Source organism: Suricata suricatta, chromosome 7 (genome assembly GCF_006229205.1).
Source record: "Suricata suricatta isolate VVHF042 chromosome 7, meerkat_22Aug2017_6uvM2_HiC, whole genome shotgun sequence".
NCBI classification, from domain to species: domain Eukaryota; kingdom Metazoa; phylum Chordata; class Mammalia; order Carnivora; family Herpestidae; genus Suricata; species Suricata suricatta.
The window spans coordinates 34,413,901-34,434,049 of NC_043706.1; the positions used below are offsets into that span (position 1 = coordinate 34,413,901).

The 20,149-nt window shown below is 54.8% G+C and overlaps 1 protein-coding gene across 2 annotated transcripts; it reads right to left on the minus strand.

The window, feature by feature from the left end:
- Window positions 1–2,144: 2,144 nt before the first annotated feature.
- Window positions 2,145–20,085, minus strand: MTCH1 (mitochondrial carrier 1). 2 transcript variants are annotated; one of them, XM_029943861.1, is made up of 12 exons: window positions 19,747–20,085; window positions 15,855–15,939; window positions 11,899–12,005; window positions 11,550–11,627; window positions 11,118–11,175; window positions 10,768–10,819; window positions 9,288–9,347; window positions 6,634–6,727; window positions 4,670–4,717; window positions 4,388–4,455; window positions 4,025–4,100; window positions 2,145–2,954 (listed from the first exon to the last, which is right to left on the minus strand). In XM_029943861.1, exons 1-12 carry the CDS (start codon window positions 20,065–20,067, stop codon window positions 2,883–2,885), a joined length of 1,119 nt encoding a protein of 372 aa, XP_029799721.1. In that variant the 5' UTR covers window positions 20,068–20,085; the 3' UTR covers window positions 2,145–2,882. The 2 variants fall into 2 exon arrangements, with proteins under 2 accessions (XP_029799721.1, XP_029799720.1); XM_029943860.1 differs by having other exon boundaries at window positions 6,583–6,727; window positions 19,747–20,084.
- Between the last annotated feature and the right edge of the window lie 64 nt (window positions 20,086–20,149).

Genomic DNA, 20,149 nt, shown 5'->3' on the forward strand with positions numbered 1-20,149 from the left:
TGTTAATTATGAGTTTTTCATAGATGTCATTTATAAGGGTGAGGAAGTTCTAAGGTCTTTGAATGTTTTTGTCATGAAGCAACATTGAATTTTGTCAAATACTTGTTCTGTGTCTACAGAGGCAGTCATAGGCTTTTGTTTCTTACTCTATGTATAGAATGTATTATATTAACTGTGTCCCACACTAATCAGGCGATGGGCAGGAGGGACATGTCCACCAAGCCCAGGAAGAGAGGAGGGCATGCTCACAGGGGAGGGTGACGGCCTCCAGGACCAGAGTGGGGAAAACTCTGCTGCACGCCCCCCAGCATCTGGGGGCCTGCAAACCAAAGCGGGCTACGGTAAGACCCAGCGCAGCCCACCACTACCAACTCAGGCCTTTTGGGAGGCCTAGCAGAGGACTTCCTGTTTTGTCCATCAGAGTTGGGTTTTCCAGGAGGAGAGGATGGAGACTAACTCCCCACCAGGATACTCCCATTCCTGTCCCCCTCCTTCTACTGGCAGCCCCAACCCAACCCAATCTCCTTTCTCAGCTAACACCCCGGTCAGTCAAGGACTGACAGGGAAATACCCGGGGCTCGGAGGGTAGGTGAGACCTCAGCCTTCTGCCACGGAGGGGAGCAAACAACAGGAGCGTTTAACATACACAACACCCACAATGGAATACCGGCCTGAAACGCATTAGAGGTAGAACCTATACTTTGCTCAACTAAAACCTTGGGGCATCCAAGGGGGATTTTCTTGCTGTTTCTGAGTGTGGAAGATGGTCTGGGAAATGTAGTCCGGGCCCTGAAATTCCCAAGTCCCCAGGCTGGCTCTCCTGAGTGTGACCCGCTGAGCCCATCCACGGCCCACTCTACCAGATGCAGCCTTTCCAAATGTCAGACCGTGGCTGTCAGAGGGAGGGGCTCTTCAGGGCCAGCTCAGTGCAGGCTCCAGCAATGCAAGTGCCCCTAAATCTGGGGGACCACAGGATGCAATCAATGCAAAAACAGGATTTGAGGGTGAAGCAGTAGGCAGAAAAATCAGCCTGCACCAGCAGTCGGTGCCATGGCGGGGAACCACACGGGGCTGGAAAGAGGTAACAGGCCATGAGGCAGACATGCCTCTGAAGGGCCTTCCTTCTTTAAAGAAACAGTGCCAGCAAGGCCTGGCCCAAGGTGCTCTTTCCCTGCCACTTTAGCAGGCTGCCAGACATTTCCGGAACACCCACACGGGCACGCTCCCGAATTCCTGGGGAACAGGGATACATAAAGGAAACTGGCCTCAAGTCAACTGTTATTAAGCCACTGGCAAAAACCGGTTCTGCAAAAGCATCCCAGGGGCCTTCCTGCACCTGTGCGAGGCAGGACCACAGTCAACAGACCCCACCTCTCTGAAGCCACTCCCCTAGATCAAGGGCAGAGAAACACTCCAGGAACTCAGCTAAATGGCAACTGACATCCAAACCCCATCAGATGGAAGCCCATGGTCCCCAGAGGCCAGCAGGCTCCATCTGTTAAGTTTTGGGGGTTTATAAGCCCCAGCATCGGGCAGCAAAGAACTGAAGGGAGATCGGCCCTGGCCAGAGAAGACAGAGCTCGGTGCCTCAGCTGGGCCCATGTGTGCCCCCTCTGCTGTGACCACACCAAATGACGCTCAGCAAAACCCGAGTGTCATCCACAAGCCATGCTGAGGCGACAGGGCTTTGGGCGGAACATGTTCTAAAGCTGGGAGGGCCTTTTCAGGGGCTGCCTTCCTGGAAATAGAAATAGGCCTATGTCTCCTCCCCTTCCCCCCAGGCCTCCCACTCTGGCGGGCCTAACCAAGCCCCGGCCCTTCTCATCCCCGGGCTGAGTTGCCCCAGCTCCTTCTCGTTCACACACAAAGGACTGGGAAAGACTCCGCACACAGCTGTTAAGTTTATAAAAATAATGGACTCTCAGGGGCGCCTGGGTGGCTCAGTCAGTTAAGCATCCGACTTCAGCTCGGGTCATGATCTCACCGTTCGTGGGTTCAGGCCCGACGTCAGGCTCTGTGCTGACAGCTCAGAGCCTGGAGCCTGCTTCCGATTCTGTGTGTGTCTCTCTCTCTGACCCTCCCCTGCTCACATTCTCTCTCTCAAAAATAAAGAAAAATTAAAAAGAACAGACTCTCCACAAAACTCCAAATCACCACCGATACATTTATTTGAGGGAGAAAAGGTCAAATCTTATCAGGAACTTTTAAACCGAACAGTACGAGAGACACTGACCTGCCTAACTTCTGGGTGCTCACAGCTGCGCAGGTAACCAGATCCTGCCCATGCGGCATCTCCGCTAAACCAATGAGCATTTGATGCAGGAGACACCCTCTGAGCAGTCACCTGATTTCCCTTTCGGAAGGTGCCGCCTTCGCATCAGAAAAGTAGTGTTGAGAAACAATGAAGGCAGAACCTAGGGAGGACTCTCTGGCACAGGACTGGATGTGACAGTGGCCTCATGAAAGCAGATCGTGCCCTATTTACAAAGCAGGAGAGCAATGCTCCCGGGCTGGGCCGCAGGATGAGGCCTGGGACAGACGTGGGTATGAGCAGGGGGTGGGAGCTGAGCCCACGGGCCTTGTCCCGTCCTGCCTGGGCCTTGTCTCTGGTCCCTGCACGAGGCGGACCTGGTGAGTCAGTGAAGGCAGGGGACTGTGCCCCAGGTCCCTGGGCCCACCCCACCTTCCCCAAGCCTAACAGGTAACCAAGCCACGGGGTGCAGCCTCACCCCCACACAAGCCCCACGTCTGGACAGACACACGGGAATATGGAACCCGAAGCCCGGCTGGCTGGAGCACATCTAGGTGTTGTCGGGGTGCACTCATCTGATGGTGCCCACGGCGGCCAGGCTGACACAGCAGGTGTTTGCAGGCGATTTGGGCTACTCCAGGGCAAAGCATGATCCCGAGGACACCCGGCGGAAGAGCAAGCTGGAGCCACGGAAAAGCTGGCCCTGATTGGAAGGGGTGGTCAGGTCAGTGAAAGGGATCAGCGCGCTTTTTGCCCTGCCACTGAGCAAGGCCAGCAGGAGACAAGAGAGGGGCCAGCGGCTGAGATCCCGGGGACAGGCAGGGTTGGAGGGCGTCGGCTTGTAATCCTAGAGGGCAAAGTCAGAATATGCCCCGTACCGAGGCACAAGGGAGTGGTCTGCTCCTGTCACAGGGTGTCCCGTGTTGCCGGGGCTGCTCAGCAGGAAACCCCCCACAGAGGAGTCTCACTGCCCTTGTGGTGTCAGAGACTTCTGGGACTCCCTAACGTCCATGGGAAGTGACGCACGGAGGCCTGCCGGGAGCCGCTGGGAGGAACTGTGTCTCTTGCCCCCTTGCTGTCCTCCCACCTGTTCTCTTGGCAACCCGACACCGGTCAGGGTGCTGGCTCTCCCCAGACCGCTTCCCCATATTACTCTGAGGCAAACCAAGGCTAGGAAAAGGCAAAGGTCTGTCCTGGGCCAGACACCTGAGTCCTTGACCTCTGGGCCCAAGGGCTGCAGCCCAGCAGGAGGGTGCTTGGGCAGAGAACATGAAATCCCAAGACTGGCACCCTTACCAGGTGGCCCAGCGCAAGACTCAGGTTCCCCTGGGCACTGGGCGGGATGACCTGCAGAAGGGACGGGTCGGCCCCGGACCCAGCAGCTCCTTATCAGAAGTGCTCTTGGCCACTGCATTTTCAGCCGTGTCACTCAAGGTCTAAGAACTTGGGCTTCAGCTTCACCACCTACCCCAAGGGCTCCCTCACAGTCCACGTAAGAGTCTTTTAAGAGTCGAGGAAGAAAAGGAGACGGTGTCTCATGTAAAATCTATAAGCAAGTCAGATCGAATGACCTCACATCTTTTCTAAAATAAAGCGAATGTTTAACAAAAATGCCTTAAGCCAAAGGTCCGAGTTCTCTAAGTCCTCCCTCCTGACAACCCTGGATCCCATGATGATCCCGTATCTCTCCCTGCGACTTGGGGTCCACAAAACCATCTCACCTGACTGACGTTGGGAAGCAGGGGGGGCCTCCTGTGTTAGGAGCTTGCCTACCTGCACGCTCAGGTATTTCCAGCAGTGGATCCAAGATTTGAAGACGGGGGAGTACGGGGGGAGCCCGGCCTGCAGCCTGCCCAGGAAGGAGAGCACGTCAGGCCCGCTAACAGCGGGAGCCCGGTTGGCCGAGGAGAAGGGGATCTCGGGGAATGGCCTGGAGCTGCCACCACCCCACTCCTGAATCACAGTCATCCCAAAGCGAGGCAGTGGCTCCTGGAGGACTCCAGGGCACCTGGGGCCCAGCCTACACACAGACCAGGCAGGAGAAAGCAGAGCACTGGACCCACTTAGCTGGACCGAACACCCCGCCCCCCACCCCTGCCCTGGCAGGGTGCATCTGGGGTAGGGGTGCACACCTACCCGCAGTTGTTCACAGCCATGAGGTCACCGACCAGCAGGAAGGGGTAGGTCAGCATGCTCACTGCAATCTGAGATCCAGGGACACATGAATGGCAGCGACCCTCCCCCCACCCACCCCCAACCCTTCCCTCAGCTCAAGGAGGGAAGACACACACCCTAGTCCGTCCCCACACCTTACACCTAGGCCTGCCTCCAGTCACCATTAGAGCTGGCCTCCTAAGCCCCACCCAGGCCCACAGGGCAGCGGAAAGGGCAGCCGGCTGAGCAGCTGCCTCGACTTACCCCCATCACAAATTTGGTATAGCTCCGGATGGCCAGGGCCTGGCTGAACTGGAGAGATGAAAATGGAGACTGGTTCACTACAGGTCCCTCGGGATGTAGCCTTCAGATAAGCACCCCTGCCTCATCTGTGGCACCCCCAACCTCACCCAGCACACTGGCCTCCCACACCCTCTGTGCTCACTTCCTCACTGCCGAATACACTGTGTTCCCTTTGAGGGCCCACTGGTGGCTTCTGTGGCCTTGTAGTCAGAGCCAAGAGCAGCTCTGGGAGGCCGAAGTGGGGTAAGCGGACTGACAGGACTTCAGAGACCCCACCAGAGACAGTGAGGAGCACAGGTGCAGGCCATGTCAATGGCCACGCTGCACCCCACTGAGCTACGGGCTCCAAGGGTCTGGCCTGGGTCTGCCTTCATTAGTGTCCGGGGCTTGGCACACTGAGACAGACCCCCACTCAAAACTCCCCAGACAAAGAATCCTGGTCCTACAGCAAAAGGCGACAGAACTCAGCCTACTGCTACCCCCTTACCTTATGAAGCTCTCACCCCCTTTGGAACCCCAACATCTGAATTCTTTGCCCAGGAGACAACCCCTCACTAGGAAGGGTGACCCCCTTTGCCTCAGCTTCCTGTGGCGTGGCCATCCCACCAGGTGGGTGCCCGGCAACCCGGGACAGAGGCTCACTCAGCCCACTGCCTCACCAGCAACCTCATCTTAGCCTTTAAGCCACACACAGAAGAGCACTCGAAAAGTCCTTTCCATAAAGCTGGTGACTGCTGGTGCTGGTAAGTGCAGCAGCCCTGGGTCACACACCTGCCCTCCTAGACTGGGGGACACCCCTCCCTCCACAGATGCCCCAGCGGTCCCAGCCTGGCTCTGTCCGTGACAGCAGCAGCACCCCCATCCACAAGGGCCCAAGGAAGGGCAGGGCCCTGGGCATGTGCCCCTCTAACTGCACGTGGGAGCTAGTCTCTAGGTAGCCACGTGACTTTGCTGACATTGAAAAGCCAGTAGGACTTACCTACCTAAGGCCAGACTTAATTTCCCTCTCTCAGCTGGGGGGGGGGGGGGCCGCCAGGGGGTGGGGACATTCACACACAGTCCTCCTGGGGCTGGCAATCCCTGCTGGTGGCATGTCTGGCTACCCACCTATCACTGCTCTCCAGCTCAGCCTGGGTTCAGACAGAACCAGTCAACCCATCAGGCCCCCGGGCACCTTCCTCAAACAAGCACCTTCTAGAAGGACCAAAGGCTCCTCATGCTCGACATAGCCTGCTGAGGTCTGTGCCAACCAGGCTGTACAGACCACTGCTGATGAAATCGTGGGGCGCGCCTACATGGTACACTTCCTTGCTGACCTAGAAAACCTCAAGGCGGAGGGAAGCACCCTCAGCCCAGCACAGGGAAAGACCTAGTCCCAGCCCTGCTGAGTCCTAGGCTCTGGAGAGCCTCTCAATCTCTGGGTCTCAACTTCTCTACCAGGAAAATGGGACATTCCACCTGCCCTGTTCCCTTCACAACTGGGATCAAATATCATAATGTTCACAAAAGGGTTATGAAAAGCATACATTAAGCAGAAGTGAAAAGGTTATTAGGTGGCCTGTGTCCTGATTTCCTGACTCCTAGCTGGTCACTGCCTCAGACAGGCTAGGGTCTGTTTTATTTCTAAAACTGCCTGACAACATGCATTCCATGAACTCCTCCAGGTCTGGTTGTGGATCTTGGATCTCCTCTCCGGAGCCCACTCTCCCTAGAGGCAAGGCTGACCCCGAAACGAGAGGCAACCTTAGACCACTCCCCAGATACCCGCTAGCCCTCAGGACCTTGGCGCTCAGATCCCAGAGTCCTCGAGCCTGCCCCTGCCCCTGGGCATCAGTGGTACATGGAAAGATTGACAAGTCCTTGTTCCAACCAACCTGGGAACCTGGATTCTGGTCGTTTCCCAGCCCCCCTGGGGTGTCACTCACGCTGTCATCCACCAGGTAGGCATTGATGAAGTGGGCCAGCAGGTTACAGCCCCATAAGAAAACCACATCTCCCAGGAGGTGAGGGATTAAGCCGCTAAAAAACAAGGTGAGCAGAGATGAGTGGGGGAGGGAGGGGACTGTTTTTTGGGGGCTCCATGCCCAGGAAGGAGGCAGGGAGGTTCCAAGCTCGAAACTTCAGTATATCCCGAGTACAGCCTCAGGACAACAGCCTGCAGGGGCCACGGGGGCCACGCCAGGAAGGCAGTGTGCTTTTCTCCGGAGGGGTGGGGGGTGGGGTTCACCAGCCACATCTGAGGCCAGTAGGTCTGTGGTCTCACGAGTGGTTCCAAACCACAGAGGCCAGGCCTCAAGACCTGAGTGCTGCTAAATCTGGGGTTTTCAAATACAGCTTATGAAACGTGCGCACATTGAGAGTTTTCTCCTGGCCTCTTTACCCAATCAACACTCACAAAACACTCTGCTCGATGCCTCTGTTGTCTTCACCTCTAGAATGTTCCAGTGAAGACATTCCATACAAGCTTTTGCAAAGAGGGCTGATGGTTAAAGTGATGGCCTTTAGAATTAAACAGCTCTACAAATTACTGTGGAAGGTCCCCGAAACAGTGCAGAGGGCAAAAAGCCAGACGGAGATCAACGGTTCCGTGTGCTATTTGTACGTTCTTCTTTTTTTTAATGTTTATTTACTTTCAGAGAGAGAGTAAGTGCAGCAGGCACGTGCGAATGAGAGCAGGAGAGGGGCAGAGAGAGAAGAAAGGAGGGAGAACCCCAAGCAGGCTCCGTGCTATCAGTGCAGAACCTGATGTGGGGCTCGAACCCAAGCTTTTCAAATATTTTGAAATTAGGTTTTTAAAGATTCAAAAATCCCTGCCACCCTTCCCAAGATAGTGATTCTTCTCCTGGAGATCTTTCCAAGTTGCTGCATATCTAAACGTGCAAGTAAACACATTAAAAAAAACGCACTTCAAAAAACCCAGAAAACAAGAAACAGGGGCACCTGGGTGGTTCATTCAGTTAAGCGTTTGACTCGGTTTCGGCTCAGGTCTCAGGTCATGATCTCATGGTTCGTGGGTTCGAGCCTCCCCGTCAGATTCTGTGCTGACAGCTCAGAGCCTGGAGCCTGCTTTGGATTCTGTGTCTTCCTCTCCCTCTGTTCCTCCCCTGTGCTCACTCACTCTCTCAAAAATAAACATTAAAAAATATTTTTAATGTTTAAAAACATTTGAAAAGCTCAAAAGAATATATAAGACACATCTATGTTATAAGGGACATGAATAAAATAAAGCTTCAAGAATGCCCTCTCCAAGCCTGCTGCCCCACCTGTGCTCAGACTAACCATTCCCATATGCTCTGGTGCCTTCTCAGTCCCGTGACCCGTACGTGTACCATCTGATCTGCAACTATGTGGTGAACAAAAGAACCCAATGAGTAAGCGTGTGTTGTGTCAGAATCTATTTACATACCAGCAGAGGACCACACAGTGAGTGTGAAAACAGCCAGAGGTGGGGCCATGTAGTTTTATGGTCTGATATACCAGTCAAATGATCAAATACTCATTCATATATATTTATACACATACACACACACAGCTATATCTGAATATAGGAGTGTGTGAGTGCATGTGTGTGCGTGTGTGTGTGTGTGTTTATAGACCAAGGTTTTTCAATCCTGGCACTATTGATGCTTAGAGCCGGATAATTATTTTGGGGGGCTGACCTCTGCATTGCAGGATGTTTATTTTAGAAGCATCCTTGGCCTCTATCTACTAGATGCCAATTGTGAGAAGCAAAAGAGGTCTCCAGACAGGACCAATGTCCCCTGGGGGCAAAAATCACCCCAAGGTGAGAACGACTTATTATATATTACACATGTGCATGTGCACACACACACACCTACATGGTCATCTCTTGGTTAAATGAGAGACCCTGAATAAAAACTTCTCACCAACTATAAAACCACAATGAACCAAGAGAGAATCCCATGCCTAGAATATTAGGTACGTAATAGCATGAATGTCACTGCCAAGGCCTTAACAAGGCAAAACAAAAGACATATGTTAGGCTTGGCTCTTGGGTCTGCTTGTGGTTTATTCTGTCTGGACACAGTCTTTTCGGTCTGTTTTCTACATGAAGTAAGGCGAATGTGAGACACCAAGGAGGGCGGGGGTCCATGGTCCTCGGGAGATCATGTGCCCTGTCACTGGCTGCTCTGCACACACACAGGCCCGGCAGAACTGGGGCTCCTGACTTTTCAGGAGAAGCCAGAAGTATGGACTGTTATGCGGAATACTCTCGACGGAGGGCCCTGGCTCAAGACCAGTCCTCCCCCACCCCCTGGGGCACACACACGGGGTCCACTGCAGGGGCCCATCGGTTCATCTGTCCATCTCCCCATGTGCGGGACACACAACACCATTTTCGTGTGAGCCATGATCTCCAAAGGGCGGGATAGCGTTGATCCCAACAGTCCTCAGCTCACATGAGCAGCAGGGCTCTGCGGAGCCAGACTGCAGCTAGCAGGCGGAACAGGGCCCGGTGGTTAGTCTGAGCCTGGAGCTTCGGCCCCAGAGGCCGGGACCTAGTCTGTTAGTAGAGCTGTGCCACGTGGCCAGCCCTGGGGCACAGAAACTCACGTACACAAAGAATCCCAGCAGCCCCTCCTCTTTGAAAATCTTCCCGATGGAGCTCAGCACGCCGCTGTGAAGAAGGCAAGACAGGGATACGAGGTCACCCAATAGCCATGGAGAAGGCTACCCCCTGGTGCGGAAGAGCACACCATCCCTGCTCAGAGCCACCCACCCAGTCCTGGCTGGATGGGAGACGAAACTCTCTGTTACCAGGCAGAACCCAAGTGGAGAAGATTCGAGAGCTCTTGTCTAGGAGCGAGGGGCACCAACACAGTTCCCGGAGTGGGAGAGCCGCTCACCCCAGGACTGCAGCCTAACGGTTCTCTACTACTGCTTTCTGTGGACCTGGGATTCGGGAACTAGCCTTCCGGTTTGGGCTCCTGCAAAGGTTTTGGAGCCGTCTCCTGCCTGGCCCTAGCGCTTATCCTTCCAGCAGAGAAGACCGTGTGCCTGACAGCGTGGGCACAGGAAGGCTGGTGAGCGGGGAACTGCCTGCCCAAAGGGCAGAGAAGGAACTTGTAGCACAAGGCCCTGGAAACAGCAGGCCCCGATGCAGCCTGGAAAAAGGCACCTGGCCCTCCCCAGCAGGAGGAGGCAGGTAGGAAACGAAAAGCAGGCTTACAAGCAAACTCTGTGGCTTTTGGCCTCCTGCACAGAGGCCCTACGAAGTCTAGGAGGCAGGGCAAGTTTAAAAGAGACGACGGGGCCAAAGCCCTGGCCAGCGCCACTCCCAAGGCCCGCAGCTCCTCTTCTGGGCCCCAGGGGCTCCAAGCCAGATCATCCTTCCTGGTCCTGTCTACCAACCTCCTTCCATTTGAGAGAACGGGCCACTTTCCCATTCGTGAACCCATGAGCAGCCCAGGGCAGCGGCCCTGCACAACAGCTGCCGAAAATAACCGAAGCCAGGAAATAAGAGTCTTGGGAAAGGAAACAGAGGTGTGTCCCCCTGCCACGTGCTTCTGGGGTCCACCTCCTGTCCTCCAGAGCTGCCAGGGCACAGCCGTCACGGGGAAGAGCTCTGCCCGCTGGCTATGCATCCCGGCACCTAGATTGCTGGCAACGGCAGATGCGGGGGAGGTTATTTGGTGAAAAAGCGATGATGTGGGCCCTGCCCACAGCGGGGACAGCCTCTTAGCAGATGAAATGGGCCACAAGTCAGTTCTATGACAGCTGGAGGAGTGGTGAGGGCAGAACTAGGGGGTCCAGGCTGGAGCCCTAGCACAGTCCCAGGTGGCACAGGGCAAGCCAGCTCTACTCCCCTCACCCCACCCCTCCGCAGGGCTGCCAGGATCATCCAGGGCGGTCTGGACACAGGATGGAGAGAGGAAAATGCCGCCGGATACAGACAGTGGCTGCCCACTGTCACGTTCCTTCGAAACTAGAGCATTAGAATGAGGATAGAAAAGGGACAGCAACTGACCCCAGCATGGCCTGTCCTGGCAGACTCTGGTGACAGGGCCTCTCCTGCCAGTCCTGAAAGATTTACCCACCTGTACTTGGCCTCCCGTCCCACAAACTGGACCATGCAGCGCATTGAGATGACTGAGGAAAAAGAAACACACACAGGTGATGCCGTGGCCAAAGCCCACAGCGCCCAGCTGCATGGTGTCAGGTGCAGCGGCCACTGCCTGGGGCCCGTGTCAGAGTGAGGGAGGAGGGGGGCCTCTGGGATTCGCAGACACACCCCGGGACCACAGCATCCCATTTCTTCTTGCCTGGGAAGGGTCCCCGCTGCCTCTGGGCAGGGCCCCCCACCCCTCTCTCCTCAGGTCGGTCCTAGGGGAACACCCTGGGCAAGGGTGAGGGTGAGGGGCAGTCTCCGGTGGGGGGGGGGGCTCACCATGCAGGGGGTGGGCCAGCATGCGGGACACGCACTGCATCATCATCTCATAGGAGGTCTGGAAGAGAGCAGACGGGGGGCACTCGGACTGGCCTCTCTCTGCAACTGGCGCTCAAGGGGAACCATACGCTCTTACAGGGGAAACACTGGGATCCCACCGCCCCCGCCGGGGTCAGTCTACCTTGAAGAGCCCCACGTGTCACCCACCCCCAGCCCCCTCCACCCGGGAGTACTGCTGGGTCTCAGGCCAGGTCCCGTGATGGCTGAGAGGCTTTCTAGGATTCCCTGCAGTGGCCATGCGGGGCTCCTTCCACGTCCCACCCTGCCCACGCACAGGTGAGGAGCCAGCTCGGTGTGTCTCCGGTGACCTGCCCAGCTGGGCAGTGAGAAACAATCGGACTCTCCTCCGAATCTCCAACCCCAGACACCCACCTCCTTCACTACTTTCTTCAGGGAAGTCTTCATGTCGTCCTTGTTGGAAACCTGCTCGATCTCATCCGGAGGGAAAACCTGAGACACAGAAAACAAAGGAGCTGGGAGCCTGGCTGGCTCAGTCGGTGGAGCATGCGACTCTTGATCCGGGGTTGTGGGTTCTAGCCCACCATGGGGCATAAAGCTTACTTAATTAAAAACCAAAACAAAAAGCAGAGACAGAGGGCCAAAAGCTAAAGGACAGCTATGCCTCTTCAATGTAACTCTTGAAGGCACACGGCTGCCTCTGGGGGCAGCAGGGAGCTTCGGGAGACCCTCAGGCAACCACTCCCGGCTTCCCCAGGCTCACCTTCTTCATACTGCCCCTGGTCACAGTGGAGAGGGCGTTGGACATCAGCCGGGGGCTCAGGCCTCGGAATAGCCCAATCTTCCCATCCACCTGCACGATGTACTTGGCTACAAAAAAGCAGCGGTGGCCACATCACCTCCCGGCCCAGACAGACCCACTCCTGGCCACATTCACACCCAGCCCATCCCTCAGCAAACGCTGACTTCGGTCACGAAAGGGGGCAGCTGTCCAAAACCCCAGAAGCAATCAGGCTCCAGCCCCCAAGTCTTCTCTAGCCGGTTTCTTTTTGTAAAACCTTCAAAATATATTTTTGACAAACAAATGCACAAAATTGTCTTTTTTTAAGCTTGAAAAATTGACTTGGCCAACTCAGCTACAGTTTTCTGACCCAGAAACTTGACTGCTACAACCCGCAAACCAATTCTATTGCTTATTAAAAAATGGTTTTCTTGGGGCGTCAACATGCAACTTCTTGATCTACGGGTTGTGAGTTCGAGCCCCACATTGGGTGCAGAGATAACTAAATCATTAATTTAAAAAACATTTTTCTTGGGTAAGAGACAAAAAAGGAAAAAGGCAGAGTGCCCGCAGGCAACGATGCAGCTTGCAACCTAAGGGAGAAAAAGGGGAGAAGAACTCCCAGAAGAAAGGCTCAAGAGTGTCCCCTGAGCATATCATGGAGAGGGCCAGCCTTCCCCTGTCACTGAGCTGCACCCAGGCCCCATCTAGTACCTGGTAGCATTTAGGAATCACAGCAGGGGATGAGGTGAGGGGACCAATATAACTAATGGGGAAGTAAAAGGCACCAACAAACTATTCTACAGAAAAAACTTGAGAAGTCGGGGAAGGTATACATACCCTACCTGTATGAGTCAGTGTTTTTCATTAGGATCACTAATGTTAATGTTTCTTTATTTTTTTTTTCTGTTTTTTATTTAGTTTTGAGAGACAGAGACAGTGTGAGCAGGGGTCAAAGAGAGAGGGAGACACAGAACTGGAAACAGGCTCCAGACTCTGAGCCATCAGCACAGAGCCCAACACGGGGCTCAAACCCATGAACTGTGAAATCATGACCTGAGCTGAAGTGGGACACTTAACTGACTGAGCCACCCAGGAGCCCCTCATTATTTTTTTTAACATATATTTATTTATTTTGAAAGAGAGAGAGAGAGACAAAGTATAAGCAAGGGAGGAGCAGAGAGAAAGAGAGAGAAAATCCCAAGCAGGCTCTGAGCTGTTGGCATGGAGCCGGACATGGGGCTTGAGCTCATGAACCACAAGATCATGACCTGAGCCAAAACCAAGAGCCAGAGGATTAACTTCCTGAGCCACCCAGGCGCCCCAAGATTTCACCTTTGTAAGAAATCTCTACACCTAACATGGGGCTCGAACTTACAGCCCCAAGATCAAGAGCGGCATGCTCTACAGACTGAGCCAGCCAGGCGCTCCAATGGTCCATTATTTTAACATCAACTTTTAAACTACGATCATTTTGTTTTAAACCTACATACCTAGAAGCTAGCAGAACTTTCTCTCAGACACCGTGCTCCCCTTCCAGACCTGACTTCAGCTCCTTAGCACCACAAAGTGGCAGGAACAGGCAAATGTGCCTCTCTCTCCACTGCAACATGTCTGCCGACCCAGCATTTCAATGTCACTGCTAGAACGGGGCTTGCGCTGGGGCCCGGGTGCATCCGTTCCCTGAATATTTGGCTTCCTGAGATGGGGATGGGACTGGAAAGAGAGGGGTAGGAGGGGACAGGACCCTGGGTGACATGGCAGGGTGCCCCGCTTCACAGAGTGGAGGTTTATTTTGGGGGAGGGGAGCTCCAGCCAAGCAAGAGAGAGCCAGGTAGGAAAGTCTTAGAGGGATCATGAGTGAGTCACTTAACCTTTCTAGCCCATCTACCCACCAGTAACAAAAGAGCAAGAACTCCCACTTCTTGGGCCAGAGAAAGGTACGAAAAAATTCCTCCGGGGGCCTTCGTGGGCCCAAAGGGTCCCATGGCCCACCAGGGGCTCCATCATTCCATGGTCTCTCTCCAGGAATTTCATTCTGTTACACCAAAGAATGTCAAGACAGCTGTGGCACTTTGCATCGTGACATGGGGAGGAGTAGATGCTGTCCAGACAGTATCTAGACAGCTGGGCACCTGAGCCCGTCCCAAAGCCACCTGATGGGCATCCGCTTACAACATCTTGACTGAAACATGTGCCTACACGGCGTGAGCAGAGGCACCTCAAGAGCTCTGCTCGTCTCTGCAAGGGACAGCATGTGGGTCAAGACCCCTCTATGGGGAGTCCTTCTGGGAAGGACTGTGACACAGGTAGAGACAGTCTGCCTGGGGTCCCTCATTTGGCTAGAGCAGGCATAGAGGCCACAGGGGAAGGTTCCCATGAACCCAGGGTTAAGTCTGTATATGGGTTTTCCTGTGCCTACTTTGGTGCCTTCTCCCTCCCCTTCACTGACAGCTTTTAAATAAAAACAAATAGGAACACCCTTCCCCACAAAATGACTTGTTCTGCCTGGCCCTACGCTGCTCAATGTCATGGTGGCCAAACTGGAAGAGAAACGGGACATCGGATTCTGCCAAGAGTGTGTGAAATTTAAAGAAGGTGACAGGAGGCAAAACTCCAGGTTATTCAGCAGAAAGATTTTCAGGGGGGCCTGGGTGGCTCTGTCGATTGAGCGACTTGGGCTCAGGTCATAATCTCATGTTGAGTTTGAGCCCCACACTGGGCTCTCTGCTGTCAGTGCAGAGCCTGCTTCGGATCCTCTGTCCCCCTCTTTCTCTGACCCTCCCTGTTTGCACACGCATAAACACTTGAACTCTCTCTTTCTCAAAACAAAAACAAAAAAAGGGAGGGGGTGCCTGGGTGGCTCAATTGCTTAAGCTTGGGCTGACATGGGCTCGGGTCATGATCTCACAGTTCATGAGTTCGAGCCCCACATCGGGTTCTGTGCTGACAGCTCAGAGCCTGGAGCCTGCTTCGGATTCTGTGTTTCCCCCTCTCTGCCCCTCCCCTGCTCACATTCGGTCTCTCTCTGTCTCTCAAAAATAAATAAATGTTTAAAAAAAAAAAAAGAAAAAGGTTTTCAGAGAACATTGTGGAAACCAATAAGAAAGAAGAGCAGAAATGGAGGAAGCCTGAGGGGGTCAGCCCGGCTGGGACCACGGAGACCAAGGGCACATTTACAGAAGTCTGGTGAGGGCAGGGCCAGGGAGAGGGACAGCGATGGTGGGTTTGAAAGGCTTTGGCCTGCTGGCACCCAGGGTCCTGGGGACGAGCCGTGGAGGCAGCCAGGCAGGACGAGGTGGCCTCGGACACACTCCGCTGTGGTGGGCTTCTGGTGGAGAGACCTCCCAGGCGGCAAAGCCACAGAGGGCTGGGGGAAGCATGCCGGAAGGGCCTCGACCAAGAAGCGGACACAACTTTGCAGACAGGCTGGGGCAGTGCAGCAGGTCAGGGTACACCCGATGTCAAGCGCAATGCCGCGTGCGCCGGCATCTGTGCCCACTGTGCAGAGGTGCCAGAGTGGGTTCCACTGCCTGGGGGATGTGGGGAAAAGAGGAGGAAGAAGGAAAAGAACCCAGGAAGCCCCTGACAGGCCTCCCATGGGACTAAAAGGAGAGGAGAAAAACTGGTAATGGGACTAGATTGCTCAGAAAGCAAAAGGAAACCTCTCTGGACCCCCCTACTCCCAGGCACCACTTGGGGCGGCAGGGATGACAGGGACCAGTGTCCCGGCCCGGCCCCTCCTGCTGCCTGGGCTGATGGCTGGCAGCCGCTGGCCCAAAGCTGCACTGTTCGCCTGCTCTCGCCCCAGCAACCTGCTGCCCTCACTCAGCTCTGACCCCCTTTGCCTGCCCGTTCTGACCCTGGGTGCCGGTGCCACGCTGCCCTGCAGGTTCTTTTGGCCGGCGCAGGCCCTCCTGCCTGGGAAGCACACTCACCGTAGGTGAAGAAGCTGGGCAGGTAGAGGACCTTCCTCCCCAGCACATTGGTCCCAATGGTGGGGGGCATCGGCTCATGACCCACCTTCAGAATCAACAAATACAAAAGCAAGGTCAGATTCTACCGCTGATCCGGCTCACTGCCTCTCATGCCCCAGGCCTCTGCCTCTTCTCCGACAAATTCCAATACTGCTCTCATTGGTGTTTTCCCCAGCAAAACATACCAGAAATATCATCAGAATCTAGAACCATCAGCATCATGTAAGCCCCAACGAATGGGGGTCCCTACCCTCTTCCACAATCTAAGTCACCCTACCTCCCAACCTTCTCACCTTCCAATGCCAGACATTTCCAGGGCAGAACCCCCCATTTTTATGTACTTCAACCCCTGCAATTGCCTCAGTAACTTAAATCTCAGTTAAGTCCCATCTCTGGGCTAAAACTTCAGTCCAAGCTCAATCCCAAAGGTGCCAACACCAAAACACTTCACACCCACACCTCGGTCCCCAACTTCAGGACAGCTCGGCCCCACCCTAGCGTGCACCCCGCACTCAAGTTCCTATCTGCACCCACCACAGATGCTGACAGATCGGTCCCTCTGGCTCCCAGGCCCGGCAAACTGGTACCTCCAAAGCCGGTTGCTCCTCAAACAATCCCTCAACTGTTTTCTCATCTGGATGACTTCATATCCCTGTGACAGAGGACCCCCTCATTTCTATAAGGCTATCCTAATTCTTGGTGTATACATGTCGGTTATTATGACAGTAGCCATTAAACCCATGGTGGGGGGAGTGGCGGGAGGGAAGGACATAGCCACCCACACACCTTTGAGGAGGTGGGGTCTCTTCTGAGGGGTGAGGCCAAACGATGAGGGTCTGTGAGACTCTCTCTGCTGCCGGGGAGGAGGCAAGGTGGCTGGGAGACCAGCACCTAAGTGGAGCGTGAGAAGGCCCCTTCCAGGGAACAAGCCCTGACCCTCAGGCGAGGCCAGCCAAGCCCCTGGGGTACGGCAGTGCCTTAGGATGTGGAAGGGAGCAGAAATGGCAGGCTTGGGCAGTTCTGCCTTAAAAACTGAACTGGGCACGCTTCAGGGTTTTCCTGGTCCAATTTCCTCTCTTCTTTGCCTTAGTCCAAGTGTTTTTGAATGTCCTGACTGTCCCTTGTCAGTATGATTCTGAACTACAGGATAGATTACTGACTCTAGATTAAACACCCTCCATGATGGCGACCTTCTTTAAAAAAACAAATCCTAGGGCCGGGCAGGGGAAGGATGGAGGTGAGCCAGGGGACCCGTGCGGTTGGCCCTCCCCTGTTAGACCTTTCTCCTTCTTGGCTTAACGTTTGAGGCTTCAGACTTAAGTTTTGATTCTGTTCTCCTTGATAGGCGGTATTCCCTTTATACCTTCAATGCCAAGTGTGAGCTACTGTTCTGCTGCTGTCTCTGTCTAGTCATAACTAGGGAGTCCTAGTAATTCCAACAGCACTCTTAGGCCTGCTGTGTCTCTTCACCCAGTCTGTCGAGTCTGTTTTTTGAACTTCCACCTGAGTCATCAAAGGCACACATCGCAGCCCTATTCCCCTCCTTCTCAATTTTCATTATCTGTGCCCAAGTCCCACTCACCCTATTTCATCCTCAAATCTGTTTCCCCCAGTCCTAACCACAGCCAGAGCTGTAACTCTGTAACCAGTTCGTCACCCTCGAATCTCCAACTCCCAAAGCTTAGATGAACCCTGACACAAGGCCCCGCATTCTTAGTCACTTGATCTAGTCAACCCCCAAACCTGCCACTCCAATCCTGCCATCTGCCCCCTCAACTGGGACCTGGCCTTTTTCGCAAACTGCGACTGACTCCCAAGCTAGACCTACAGTTTCACCCTGAAACGTGTTACACTCAGCACCAGCTGGGCTCAAATCAGATAGACCACCTCTGTCGCCCCAAGTGGGCTCACCCGTCCCCCACCCCACACCAGCGCTTTGGTGTTCCTCATTCCCAATTCCCTCTTCGAATCGCTTATGTTTCAATTTTCTCCTCAAATCAGTAAACTACATCTACCATGGTTCAAATGATGAACTCCTCCCCGCGCCGTTCCCTATGTACCCCATCGTCCTCCACTCTACAGACTCTTCTATCTGCCACCCTAAAAACACAGCCCTCACCCAATCTCACTCCGTGAGAGAAAAAACTGGGCTCCTGGGACCCTCATTCTCATCTCAGGTAACAGTTCCAAAGCCCCACTTTCTCTCCCAAACCCATAATCTCTATTGCTGAAAATACAGTCCTAATTCCCCAAATCAAGCAGCCCTCACTCCCAAAGCACAACCAAATGCCAGTCTCAGTCTCCCCCCACCAGCCATTTCCAAATCTCTGTCACAGTTAGATTGTAGTCAGGTACCCTGATGTCCCCGACCGAATCTCCTCATTCCTTGTCATATTCCCGGTCACACCTAAAATTCTCTTGCCTCATTCCTCAGACTCCAGATTCCAACTGCTCTCATTCCAACCGAACCCCCCACCCCCCGCCTGCCCCACTCTCTCAGCCCAGTTAAAGAGACGGTAAATCTAACATCCATTTGCCTCAACTCAAACCTCAAATCTTGGTTGATCTCCATCTCAATTTTCACCAACCCCCCCCTCTGCCCCGTGCCCCTAACTGGAAAATTCTAGGCTAAATCTTCAGTTATCAGTTGATGTGGGAATTACATCTAAACAGTGTCCATCTAATTCTGCCAAAAGCACCCCCTCCACCCCACCTCCTTCCAGCTCAATCTCTCTCGCTCTCAAGCAGCCCACTTCATTTGCAAGGTCCTGCTGACCACCACCATATGCCAAGTGCCCCTGCATGGCTCCATTCTAGTCATCCCCACCTTGGCCTCAGTTTCTGCCGGCCTCTACCAATCTTACCTCCGTAAATCCCAACCGTCCCTTTCTGTCTAATTCCAATACTTCCATAACCCATTCCCCCCATACAAGGACTGTTGAGTCCCACCTCCCGACCCCAACTGTGCCTTTCCTTTTCTCTTCCGAATGCATCATCCCTTTCCCCCTAAAAGCCTCCTTCTGGCTCCCCTCTCCAGAGGAATCGCCATCACACCCCTCCCCCACTGCGTCGCCCTAGCTGTTCCCCTCCCTCAAAACGCGTCACCCTTTCCCCTCCTCCCACCAAATCTGTCGTCGCCATCAATCCCAGAGCCCCCATCTCCTGCAAACCCACAGGCTTCCCCTGCTAAATCCTTTGCCTTCGCCCTGTCCCACCAAATTCCCTCACCATTAAATCCAATGCCACCTTCTTCTCCCCACCTCCCTCCCCCGAGTCTGATGCCCTTTCTTTCTTCTCTCCTAAATGTTTGGCCCTGGCCTCCACTCCTTTGTCCCCTCAAACAGCTTTAAATCCGTCTCTATCAAATCCAGAGTTCCTGCTCCCCTGTACCCTAAATATATGCTCTTCATCTAAATATTTTAAAAGCCCTGGCCCCCAATCCTCCTCCCCGCCCATTCGCTAAAACTTCCCGCCCCTCCCCCATTCTGTTGCTTCTTTACTCGTCCCCAAATGCTGCCCCTTTCCTCCGATTCCAAGTTCATTGTCTCCCTTCCTTCAACCTCCAAACCCTTCTCCTCCATCCCATCGACCCCTCCCTTGCACCCACCAAATCCCTGTCCCTCCCATCCTCTCCCAAGTTTGTGACTTCTACCCCTTCGCCCCCTTTCCTTCACCCCACCAGACCCTTCAATGCTTCCTTTCTGTCCCATTCCTTCAGCCCACCAAGCCTGCCGTCTTCTGCCCCTCTTCCCAAATCCGTCGCCACAGACCCCCTGCTCCCATCCTCCTCCAGATCCCGGCCTGTCACACCTTCACAGAAGCCCCCACCTCCCCACGGCGCCCTGGCCCCCACCTGGATAAGCAGCTTCACATAGAGTAGCGGGTGGCTGAGCGCTGTTACGCCAGCGCCCAGAGCCACGAAAAGAGCCTCGGTGGTCGGGGCGTTGTCCCCGGAGCCCAGGCCCCCGGACGAGCCGTCCATCCTGCGGGCGGAAGGCTGCGCCGCGGGCCGAGGATGGCGAGGGTGTGCACGGTGCGCGGGCGGCGGATCGCGAGCCCGAGCCTCGACTCCAGCCGCCGCGCCGCCGCGAGCTCCCGCTCCTGCTCCGGCTCCCGCCATCCCCGCGGCACCGCCGCGAGCCCAGGGCGCCACTTCCGGGTCTGAAGCCCCCATGGCGCCGGACGGTGAGGTCACTCCCGTCACGTGACGGGAGGAGCCCCGCCCCGAGCGGCGTCAGGGGGCGGGGCCGGGCCGC